Consider the following 12344-nt stretch of genomic DNA (forward strand, 5'->3'; position numbering starts at 1 on the left):
ATACATAATAGAGCGTGAGAGTCCCGTATTGAAAACTTATGTCGCATTTTCCTAGCAGATACAACAATTATTAAAGTTCTTAGTACATTATAATTAGAGACTAAACCTACAACAACTAGAGATTCATATAAATCATCATGATGATAGACAATGCTCAGATTCTCAATGCCCATCTCCACAATCTTCCAATTCACACTAATCTCACACCAAATTCAAAATCCAATGAGAACCCAAGTTCTGCTTTTCAATACAGAACATCCCCAACAACAAACAACCACAACAATCTTACTTACGATTTTACAACCCGATGTGGCATCAACTCTTCCCCTTCCGGCATCAAACGCACGAACCACCACTGGATCGAACCGCCACCGCCACGAACCACCACCATCACGAACGACGCACCACCAACGCAAATAAGAAAGAAAGAAGAAACAACGGAAGTGGAGACTGGTGTGTTAACGAAAATGAAAATGAAGAGAAAGAGAGAAAGTGAAAGTGGGAGTGGAGGCTTATGGCTGAGTGAAATAAAAAGTAAAATAGGTAAAGGTAAAAGTAAAAAAGATAAAATTATAATTTAAAAGAAATTGAAGTGATATAGGAAGAAGATAGGGGTGGTGGAGGGAGCAACATTCTTTTTTTTATACGGGTGAATTTTCAACCTATTCATTTAGAATTTAATATTCAATACTCTAATCTCATACATAGTTAACACAAAAATAATCAAAAATATATTTATTTGCATTTTATCTTGTTTTTGAATTATATTTGATTATATAATATTTTATTTTATTTTGAATTATCTTGTGAAATTTATTTAAATTTAAATTACAAAAAAATTTGTTACTTTTTAATTAAAAAAGACTTATAATTAAATTTTCAAAATTTTGACTAGCTAAGTGACTGAAGTAGACATGGTAGAACAGGGTTACCCAGCAGTATTCTAAATCTTTTGAGAAGCGTCGCGTAGAGATAAACCCTGAAAAACAGAACCCTAATTTCAATTCATATTATCCCTTTTCATCTTCTTCTTCTTCACTGTTCCACCTTCTTGGTTTTCAAATGGAGGAGCAGTCACTGAATATTCCCGAAACCTTCGTGTACGACACTCTCAGTCCCCTCGCTCTATCCGCCGCCGATTTCCAATTTCCCGATAACGGCGAATCCTACTCCGTTTTCCGCAACGAGATTTCAGTCGATACTCCCCAACACGCCTCTCCCACCTCCACCACCGTCGATTTCTTCTCCCTCGACGTTGCTTCCGAGGCCCACGGCGGCGTCTCCCACCCAGAGCCGCTCGCCGCAGCGCCAGAACCAAAGACGCCGACTCCTGCGCCAGAGCCGAAGCTCGAGAGTGTCTGGTTCGGCGGGAATTGCAAATTTAAGAGTCCAATGCTTCAGCTGCATAAAGGTAACGCATTCGTTATGGCGTTTTCACTTGGACGTAATGCTTTAATTTTAATTGGAGAACAGCTCCAACGACACATAGGGAACTTATTTAATTTGGTCCTTTGTAGAGCCGGTTAGGGAAAAATAGAGCGGAGTTTTAAGGTGTTTGGATGTGCGTTTGCAAAACTGATTTTGTAGAATTTGTTTTTGCCGATAATTCATTTTCAAGTGAGGTGGTTTATGCCTGGTTCCTTTAATTTGAGAGCAAGTTTGCTGTAAAGCAGTCCAAGCGGGAAAGCTACATTAGTAAAATCAATTTTTCAATAACTATATATTTATAAAATCGAGTTAGACTGTTGTCAAAATCATTATTTCCAGCATGAAACCAGACAACACTCTTACTGTTATATACGGTTTTGGATTTTTTTATTTATTTTGCGGTGCTTGTTGTGCAGAGATAGTGGATTTTTGTGAGTTTTTGTCACCAACTGTTGAAGAGAAAGCTGCACGGGATATGGCAATAGAATCCGTGTTTGGAGTTATAAAACACATATGGCCTCATTGTCGGGTAGAAACATTTTTAGTTATTGCATTGCACCATTTTGTGTTGAGTTTTATGTTTCAATGAGGTTTCTTTTGTCTTCTTTTTCTGTTACTCTCAGGTGGAAGTATTTGGGTCTTTCAGGACAGGGCTGTATCTTCCCACCAGTGATATTGACGTAAGTATGGTTGATGTACTGATAGTAAATTCTTCTCCTGAAGCGGGGCACCTGAAAGTTGATGCATTATGGTCAAATTCTTTGAATGCAGGTTGTGATTCTGAAATCAGGCTTGCCAAATCCACAGATTGGACTGAATGCAATTTCTAAAGCATTGTCCCAAAGGAACATGGCTAAAAAGATTCAGGTCTGCCTGTGATGCTTAAATATCTGTATTTTTCTTGCCAGGAAACATTAATCAATGTTGTAAAAATTTTGAGTGGTTAGTATTTTGCTTTTGAATATCTTTTGCCAGGTCATTGGAAAGGCGCGGGTACCAATTATTAAATTTGTTGAGAAGAAGAGTGGTCTTGCATTTGATATAAGGTACGACTTTAAGTTACTTGGTTTCTCATAATTTTTCTTCTTGATTTTTCTGTCAAGATATGATTTTATGATATTTGTGTGTCTGTATGAAGTGTACTTAAGTTTACTTGTCCCACTTTATTATACGATATTGGATGAATTGTTTGACTTGAATATCTTTGTATATTTTTAAATCATTATTATGGATTTTCTATAGTTGAATCAAATAGCTAATCGAAACTACTGCAGATTTATCTATCACTCTCATATTTGAAGATTCTGCTTAATTCACTGTGTTACATGCATTTCCATGATAAAACCCTTATAGTTTTTCCTTCATGCATTCATTTTTCTTAATAAGTAGTTAAATATCTATACGTTTAGCACCCAACCACATAATTAGCACTTGCTACCTATTGTAACTAGTCATGACCACATTATACTGAGTATAGTCAATTTGTTTATACTATAGATTGATCCATTGTCCTCACATAGCTAGAGTTGTCATGTTGTTTAATATTGTGTCTAAGAACTAAAACTATTTCAGTATCATGTTTTTTTGAATTTCATTTATCCACCAAGGAATTATGCTTTATTTCAGTTTTGACATTGACAATGGACCCAAAGCGGCTGAGTATATTCAGGTATATTTTATTATTTCCCACCACTTGATTTCACTATGCACTTTTTTATTTATTTGTGATGCTGTGTTGTTTTTAAATTTATAACTGATGCCAATTGCGTAATATAAGCAGTGTTGTTAATGGTAGAATGCCAAAATCATGTCGTATAAACATGCCATTCTAGCCAAGTGTGCCACCATAATGGGCTTCTCTTTGCAAATTGTCCACAGCAATTGGTGAAAATTTACCACACCATTCTTCCATGGCATTGCCATCTAACAAAATTGAACATAAGTGGAAATGTGAACATAGTTTATATAATTAGGCTTTTGTTGATCAACTTAACAAGAAAGGAAATGATTGTATTTGATTTTTAAATGGATATTGGTTTAAGCTATATTGTGGACCTTGTGATTAATCTAGTTGTTAATTAGCTGTCTGATAGAAGTCCCAGAAAGGATTCTGGTAGATAGTATTATTTAATGAAAAAGAGGAGCTACAGGTGCTCTTACAGTGAATGTAAATGACAACCAGAGCCTGTCTCCTATACAGAGAGATACTCTCCCAACCACTTTAACATGATCAGTATGAATCCCCCATAATCCCCCAACTGACCTATTAAAAGAATGACTCTAACATAGCTCTTCTAACAGAATTTCCCCCTGGGCACGTGATAACCACATGACTTAGCACCACTAATCTCTCTACAGGAATCATTTTCTTCCTTCACGAATATACCCTCCATATGATAGGCCCCCATCCAGGTTTGGCACCCGATCAAATCCTTGGTCATTATCAAAATTGGGCCCAAGGGTCCTATCATAGTATCTGATAATTGGTGAATTCTATGCCTAAAGGTTAATAATATCGAGTGGTGGTGTAGGATAAAATTAATAATGTCAGTCTTACTTGATTTGCAATGCTTCTGCTATATAAAATTGCTTACTAGAGCGTTCCTGCTAGGAAGTCTTTGGATGGAATATTGTATTATTTTTGTTTCAAAATGTGGAATGGGATCCCTTGTGCTCAATATATCATATTGCACTGGTAAAATATCCATATTACCTTGGTAAGTAAAATTCTAGAGAGGAGCTTTGCAATAGGTCACTTAAAGAAACATCACAGAATGCCACCTGCACTATGAAGTTTTTTCTTTATTTTTTCTTAGTCACACCTTTTTTAATGCAAGAAAGAAGAATGCAAAACATAACATATACAACTAAGTATACTGTATTGGATGGAACATTATCTGTATTCTTGTTCATGATTGTAATGTTCATTTTGTAGGAAGCAGTACTTAAGTGGCCACCTCTAAGGCCCCTGTGTTTGATTTTGAAAGTATTTCTGCAGCAAAGAGAGCTAAATGAGGCAAGAGTTCTCTATAATATGAATATTTCTTGTAATGTTCTGATTCCAGTATGCCTAATTGTGATTCTTGTTAAGTATGCAGGTATATTCTGGTGGGATTGGCTCGTATGCGCTTCTTGCCATGCTGATGGCAATGTTGCGGGTTAGTGGTTCTTGAATATGCTTTAAAAATTTAGTGTTGTTCACTTGCTTGAAGCATGATGAGGTTTTCCCTATTGAGCATATAGTCCACCTCCGCATCATGAGAAATAATGAATAAATAAATTCACTCTTTTCTTTCTAATATTTTCAAACCCGGAACTTTTTGCCAATATCATGATCTAAGTTTTTGACACTTGTTTGCTTCAGAATCTTCGCCTGAGCCAAGCTTCTGCAGAGCACAACCTGGGAGTCCTTTTGGTGCGTATCTTCTGATTCTGAAGTATCGTTTTGCATCTGTCTTTTTGGTTCCAGGGGTGTTATATGAGTTGTCATTCATTATTGGCGACTGTTCTGTGCAATTTAGCAGTTTAAGGAAGAGAAACATGCACAATAATTGTGTGCTGTGTACCTTTGTTTTGATAAATGTTTCCTTTATAGGATGACAGTAAGAAATATATCAATTTACCATTCTGATAGTGCTATTTTTTTTTTTCATTTTGAAATCAGGTGCATTTTTTTGATTTCTATGGACGCAAATTGAACACATCAGATGTTGGTGTGTCCTGTAATGGGACAGGCACTTTTTTTGTGAAAAGTAGTAAAGGGTAATAAAGAATTTGGGTATATTATTGAAGTAATGTTATTTTTAATTATGCTGCATAATTTATCATATAGGTTATTGAACTTTTCCCTATGTCATCTCAGGTTTTTAAACAAATCTCGGCCAAGTCTTATTTCCATCGAGGATCCTCAGGTTTCATTTGAAGAACTCCCTTTTACTATTTCCATTTCCAGAGTCATTACTTGCTTGCCTTTTTGGAGTAATTGCTGAATATTTTATGGAGGAAAAGTGGAAATTGGAGAAGATATTCGCCAACCAAAATGTTAAAGGACCTAATCATAATTGGACAGTGAACTATAAAATATCTAAGCAGGAGTTGAATATTGTCTTAGAAAATTGAAGTCTGTCTTTTTGGTTCTGTTGTAAATTGCTTTCAAATTATTTTTTACATGCATTTATATATTATATTGACACTACTTTTGTTTTTGTGTATATTAGACAAACTATTATTATTCCTTTAGTTGATTGATAGTGTTTTTTTGGCTGAATCAGGCACCAGAAAATGACATTGGGAAGAACTCTTTTAATTATTTCCAGGTCTGTTTACTCTTTCATTGTAAATTATATTTCCTGTTTTTTTATTTGACTTTCAAGACATTTTTTGAGTGTATACATGTTCTTTAGCTGATAGGTTACAATTAAATCTAATAATAATAATATCATATGTATTATGTATTCGTTACTTTTGGTTTTAAGTGACTAAAATTAAATTTTTATTCTTTTTCCTCAGATTAGGTCAGCTTTTTCAATGGCATCTAAAAATTTGACGAATCCCAAGATCATTATGAGCTTAGGACCGAACAGGAGCATTCTGGGGACTATAATCAGACCAGATCCTGTTCTGCTGCAGCGTAAAGGTGGTTTGAACGGGGATGTGACTTTTGATAAGTTGCTTCCTGGTGCTGGCGAGCCATTACAACAACAGTATGGAGAACAGGAGATGTTATGCAATTGGCAGTTAGATTATGAAGAAGAACCATTACCACGGGGAGGCGACGCCAGTGCAGAGCCTAGCTCACGTTATTCAGCAAAGAAGAGAAAATCTGGTTCAAAGAATTCTAGTAAGAAGCTAAAGGAAAAGGAAAATGATAATATTCAGATGAAAGGGAATGAGGATAATGACTCTAGAAAAGAGAAGGATAAAAAAAAGAGACGAAAGAGAAAAGCTCAACTAGAATACAGCGGTTCTTAGACCAGACGCCGAGTGCTGTGAGGTTTCTTACAAAATGACTGAGGATTGTAACATGATCAGTGGTTTGAAAATGAAGGAATAAAGGCATCATCAGAGTTAAAGCGAATTTGAGTCCAATGTTGTCACAGACCCATGATGCGAGCTCTATTCCTTCCACTCCTGCAAATTATCAGTTTTTATTTTTTATTTTTTATTTTTTCCCCATTAGATAATTGATTTCAATGTCTGTATTTTTGAAATAGCAGAATTCTTATCCCTAAATCGAGAGAGGAGCGTTAGTCTTAGAGATTAAATTTAGTTTTTTTTTTTATTTAAATGTAGGTGTGAAACTTACTGTTTAAGGAACTGGGGATTAAAATTTTGTAAGGGATAAACTATGTTGTTGCCTGTCCAGTTTTTGTTAAAGAAGCTATGTAAACCAATCTGAAGATGAAAGAAATAGTAGAGGAGGAGAGTATGCCATATGGTTTTGTTCAAAATGAATGCAATCATTTAGCTGGTTTTGATAGTTTCCTGCCGTATTCTATCTATTTCATAATGATCTACCTAAGTTACCTTGTCTTGTTGGAGCATCTTTTGCAGTACGATCAAAATCAATGTCATCATCTCATCGTGGAATATTTTACTCTATGATATGTGATTAAATGCCAAATGCTTTTAAAAGTTTAAAATTACTTGCACATAATTTTAAACAATTAAAACAATGTGACCTTTATATTATAAAACTGCATAATTTATTCTTTTTCAATCAATTTAATTGGCTTCTTAAAAATATGAAGTGTGGCCAACAAATTTTTATGATTTAAATTTTTAGTTGAATAGTTTTAATAATAAAGTTAGAAAGTATTAAGCAATTATCTGTCTAGTCATATTTAATGCGAGTTTCTTAAGGAAATAAGGTTTTTATAGCTTTGTCAAGATGCAAAAGTAAAATGTGACTGCATTCTGCAACGGGCAAACTACAAGTCAAGTCAAAAAAGTTGTGCTAACAGGAAATACAGAGGATTTGGTTTTAATAAGAAAATCGTTTTTATTACAAGTCCGAATCATGTGGATTATTTTAAAAAAATGTTAATTAACAGCACAATCTTCTTATTATTTCTCTTATTATCATGAACAGATACAATTAACTTTCTTTTAAAAAAAAAGTTAGAATTCAAGTAGTATATTACAAGAATTCTTTTATCAGGAAACAAGCAGAATATAAGGTAAACACAAGTCAGAAATCATGAACCCCAGAACCAAAACAGTCTTCTGAATTCATAAGAGGTGAAAATAGTAGGAAAGTAGAAATGGGGACAAGCCAAAATAAATGAGATCAATAGTGGAAAAAGTTCACCAACTTTTAGTTAATAAGGATAAATTGCAAATTCTTGTGGTCGGTGTTCTGTTACTACTACCAATAGACAGCATGCCAAAAACACTGTTCATTTATAGGCTTCAGTTTTTAAGAAAAGAAACAGAATAAACAATTAAGGAAACCACGCCAAATATGACCAATCAACTAAAATCTCAGCTTCCTTAAGCAATCCATTAACACAACTTCTTGACATGCATGCACAGAAGTTTCACTGTGCCTGGTGTTTCACAAGAACTTGTCAACCTTTAGAAGAACATGGTAACATGTTATGCACCCGGTAGTCAGAGCCATTCATTCATTAAGCTATTAAAGACTCAACCTGAGTTGTCATTGATACATGAAATACTTTTAAGAAACATTAGTTAAAAGAATTAACCAAAAGTACATACAATTAAAGAGAAGGAGGTTGTCTGACCAAATGAACCTCAGTTTTGAAGAGAAGAACAGAAAGTGAGTCAATTGAGAAGTAGATGAACCCTCCACCAGTGTGACTCACAAAGGACCCGAAACTCTTCCCTACCACGCAATGCCAGGCCAGTCCATACTTCGTGTCAAACTCCTGAAATTGATTCAAAATATTAATAGCAAACAACTTAATTTAGTAAGAGAATGATTCAATTATATAGCAAAGGTTACATATAAGAGAAAAATAAGGTTCAAAACAAGATTCCGTAAGTTTCAATACAAAGAATCAAAGATATTACTAATATTTGAGTATGTTGAACATCACCAAAAAAGGGTACACAGTAAGAGTTTTCCAAAGGCTGCAGTGTACCTTTTTGAGAGCTCTAGCTATGAGAGTGTTAGAGAGCTTTGGAGAAGGAGTTGAAAGAGAAAGGAGTGATCTAGTGTGACGAAGAGCATGTTCCTGCATGTGGGCAGGCATGTCAGATGATTTCAACCTCACGTTGAAGCCGATGGCAAGTGAAGCCAGTCTCATGATGGTTTGAGAAGGGTTGGGATTGGGTGTGTGCATGGTGTGGTTCTTGTCCTTGGAGCCATGATCTTTGATGAGCTTTGGTTGTTGTTGTTGTTCTTCCATGGTGATGGAATGCATAAGAGAAGAAGAAGGGTGGTTTTGCATTAATTTGAAGTGGGTAGGTAGGTCAAGTCAAAGACAAGTTGGAGAAGAAGTGGGCTGTGTTTGAGCCTTTTGGTACAATAGGGTTTTTTCAACTTTCATCTTTGACTAGGTAAATGTGAAGGACATGACAATGAGAATTTCATGCATTTTTTGTACCATTAGAAAGTGATCACACACAACACAGTTCCAAGACATTCAAAATCACATGACCCTTTTGAACTGTGCTTTTCTTGTTCTCTAAAGTTTTCATCTTTTTATCAATTAAATGAGAAAAGGTTGAAGAATTGTGTTTGTTGGGTTTTAGGTTTTGAATGGTGGCAGAAGAAAGCAGGGAGAAGGGTTAGGTGAGTGACTGAGGTCTGGTGCCTGCAACTCTGTTCTTTCTTTCTAACAGGTAAAAAACCAGACTGTATTTTGCATAGTTGTAAATTGTAGCAATAGTAAAATAAAATATAATTTAATGTTTTTTAAAATTGAAAATTGAAAAAAATTTGTTTAACTAAAAGAAATTCATAAACCTAACTAAAAGATGATTAAAAGTCAAAAATATCAGGAAAAATTATAATGCAGATAGTTTGTTAGTGTCACATAATATTAGGAAAAAAATAATAATCCTTATTTTTAAAGAAATTAATAAAGAAAGAAACAAAATTAAGAAAAAAAATAAAAAATACTTTAGGATTAAAAATATATTTAAACTTAAAATTTATATTAAATGAAACTTTAATTGATTAATAGTATAAAATTGTTTAATATGACTGTTACACTTAATATAAAAATGTCTTATCTTACATATAAAGTTGTTCTAAAAAACTTAATATTTCATGCATGGTTAGTATAAAATCTTTTATATTATTAATTTATAGATTATTTTGGACTAAATAGGTAATGAATGAGACTGATAACTTTTTTAATAATATTTTCATGCAAATGAGTTTTTAATATTTTTTATATATCTAAATCATTTTCTTAATAAAATGAAACCTCTATTTATAATATGCAGTAAAATTAAATACATAAAAATTGAATAATTAATTTTTAACTTGAATATTAGAAAAAATATGAAGTTATTATTAAATACAAATGTAATTTTTCTTATAATAAATAATACTCAATAGGCATACATTTCAAAATTTATATTTTTAAAAATTTATTTCAATATTTTGAAACAAAATCATCTTATGAAATTATTTTCTAGTAAATTATATTTTTTTGTTGTAGTTCTATGTTTAGTTAAATTTATTTATTATACTGTAGTTCAAGTGTTAGTTTGTTTTGTGTTTAATTTATTATGTTGTTTTATTCTAATAAAATAAATAATTTTTATTTTATTTTAAATGTTTATTTCAATACAAAGTAGTTTTTTAATTAGTAAATCTATATACATTTTAAATAAATAATTATTTAAAAATACTTATTTTAAATTTTAAAAAACTGCTCCTAAATTAGAAGGAAAAATAATGCAATGGTTATTACCATACTTATAACGTCCATACAAAATAGGTTTCCTTGTCATTTTGGTTTTCTTCTTTCTCTTACAGTTTTCATTTCTTCTTTCTTCTTTTTAATATTTTCTTTTTTACATAACATTCTTTTATTTATCTGGTTTTATTTATAATTCTTTTTAAAATTAAATCCTAATGTGTTTTTTTATAGTAATTCAAATTAGTAATATTCCAAAATATATTATTAAACCATAATAAAAGCACTATCACATTATTAATAAAATAAACCAATTAGAAGACACGAAAACACAAAGTTATGTTTATAGTCATTTAAAACAATTATATAAATATTAATTTATATGCAAAGTACAAGTATCAAAATTATGTATAGGAATAGTGTATTAAAACCATCAAAGAAAGACAACTACTAAAGAAAGTAAACTACTAGAACTACTAAGCCTCTGGGCCATCACCATCTATGGTCTGTTCAACCGTCACCTCATGATGGAAGCGCTTGAGGAGATGAGACCGACTGAAGCCGCGCGAGCGTGATCCAGATCCTCGAGGAGAAGATGAAGCGAAAATGAAGATGAAGCTCTAAATCGATAGCTAATCCGAGGAGAACAGTTGAAAACATAAACAAACGAGAGAGGATTGCGAAACCGAGGAGGAACGGATCAAAAGTGAGAGTGAGCTCACAGAAACCCTAGAAGAAGGGGGAAACTCTAAATGAACCAATTAAACGGTGGAAACGTGAGTTTAATCGGTAGGAAGTGAAGATTACAGGTGAGAAGAGGTTTAATCGATAGATATGGAAGAACAATTGGTGACAGTGCAGGGAAATGGTGAAAAGAGGATCGAAACCGTAGAAGAAGATGTGTTTGGGTGATGAACGATGAGAAATTATCTTCGAGACGTGACTGAAGTGTGGATCTGTGAAGAAAAGGAGACTTACGGATGATGCGACTTCTCGAGAACGAGTGAGATGTGTTTTAGCGAATGAGGAGAGTGTGAAATGAGGCGCTGATGAGCGCGCATTGAAGGAAAACGTGGCTGACACATTGGTGCACTGAGGACGTGGCAGTGGAGGAATGTGACGTGGAAGTGGAGGAATGCAACGTGGAGGAAAGAGAATTGTATGGAAGCACAATGGAGAAAAGGAAATGAAATAGGAATAATGTGCTTGGAAAGTGGCTAGAGGCGGATCTCTTGGACTCTCTAGCCTGACTTTCAAGAGAGTTTCTCAACAAAATTCAAATTCTCATTATGTTCAAAAGTGTTGAATACAATAGTGGAGATGAGTATTTATAAGACTCATGCTCCTTACAAGCTAAATGTATTGAAAAATGTAAAATACAAAAAGACGAAGGGTTCTCAGGCGTATTCCATCATTCCCTCCCTCTTAAAAAAAGATTTGTCCTCAAATTTGGCAATCACCTTATGTAGACACTTCACACTATCTTGGGAGCAGGGCCATCTTGGAGTGACCTTATTCCTCTATTCATGTAGCTTCACTTTTCTTCCTCTTGGATCAAACACAAATCTGCAATACATACCAAATATATCTTCAATTAATATCGATCCAAAAAAGGAATTTTCTAAAATAATAACTTTAGAATAAGGACTTCTTATAGTTTGGTTTGAAGTTTTAAGAATGTTTAGAAGTCCAAAGTCAAAAGTTATTTTTCTTTTGTCTTGAGTTATTTGTCTCCATAAAGGTAACAATAACTCAAAGATTGCCAACTTTTGGAAATTTTTGTATAGAATATGAAATGGCAATTGGTTTGAAAGAGAAGTTAATATTTGAAGACTCAACAATGATTGGAAAAAAAGTAAAGAATAAAAAAACCTTCCCTTTTAGGTTCCATGATTTTTGGTGGAGTTGAATTTGCTATCAGAAGCAATTTCTCTCTTTCTCTATTTTCCACTTCTTTCTTCTTTTCTTCTTCTCTTCTCTTTTCCTCTTCTCTTCTTTCTCTTTCTCGTCTCTCTTCTTCCTTTCTCTCTTCTTCTCTGCCTCTCTTCTTCTCTCTTCTTCTCTATTCTCTCTTTTTCT

At 33.5% G+C, this 12344-nt stretch overlaps 2 protein-coding genes across 3 annotated transcripts; one reads left to right on the forward strand and one right to left on the reverse strand.

The window, feature by feature from the left end:
- The first annotated feature begins 932 nt into the window (after nt 1-932).
- On the forward strand, nt 933-6907 carry LOC124839039 (Nucleotidyltransferase family protein). Its single transcript, XM_047314781.2, has 13 exons — nt 933-1411; nt 1845-1957; nt 2052-2108; nt 2200-2295; nt 2404-2474; nt 3055-3097; nt 4364-4444; nt 4527-4586; nt 4793-4843; nt 5093-5190; nt 5291-5339; nt 5700-5744; nt 5938-6907. Exons 1-13 carry the CDS (start codon nt 1063-1065, stop codon nt 6397-6399), a joined length of 1575 nt encoding a protein of 524 aa, XP_047170737.1. The 5' UTR covers nt 933-1062; the 3' UTR covers nt 6400-6907.
- Nucleotides 6908-7802: 895 nt separating this feature from the next.
- LOC124839042 (uncharacterized) lies at nt 7803-8941 on the reverse strand. 2 transcript variants are annotated; one of them, XM_088093721.1, is made up of 3 exons: nt 8535-8941; nt 8175-8318; nt 7803-8078 (listed from the first exon to the last, which is right to left on the reverse strand). In XM_088093721.1, exons 1-3 carry the CDS (start codon nt 8841-8843, stop codon nt 8058-8060), a joined length of 474 nt encoding a protein of 157 aa, XP_087949847.1. In that variant the 5' UTR covers nt 8844-8941; the 3' UTR covers nt 7803-8057. The 2 variants fall into 2 exon arrangements, with proteins under 2 accessions (XP_087949847.1, XP_047170739.1); XM_047314783.2 differs by having other exon boundaries at nt 7803-8318.
- Between the last annotated feature and the right edge of the window lie 3403 nt (nt 8942-12344).

This window comes from Vigna umbellata, chromosome 6 (assembly GCF_029865625.1).
Source record: "Vigna umbellata cultivar VRB3 chromosome 6, Vumbellata_1.0, whole genome shotgun sequence".
In the NCBI taxonomy this organism is placed as follows: domain Eukaryota; kingdom Viridiplantae; phylum Streptophyta; class Magnoliopsida; order Fabales; family Fabaceae; genus Vigna; species Vigna umbellata.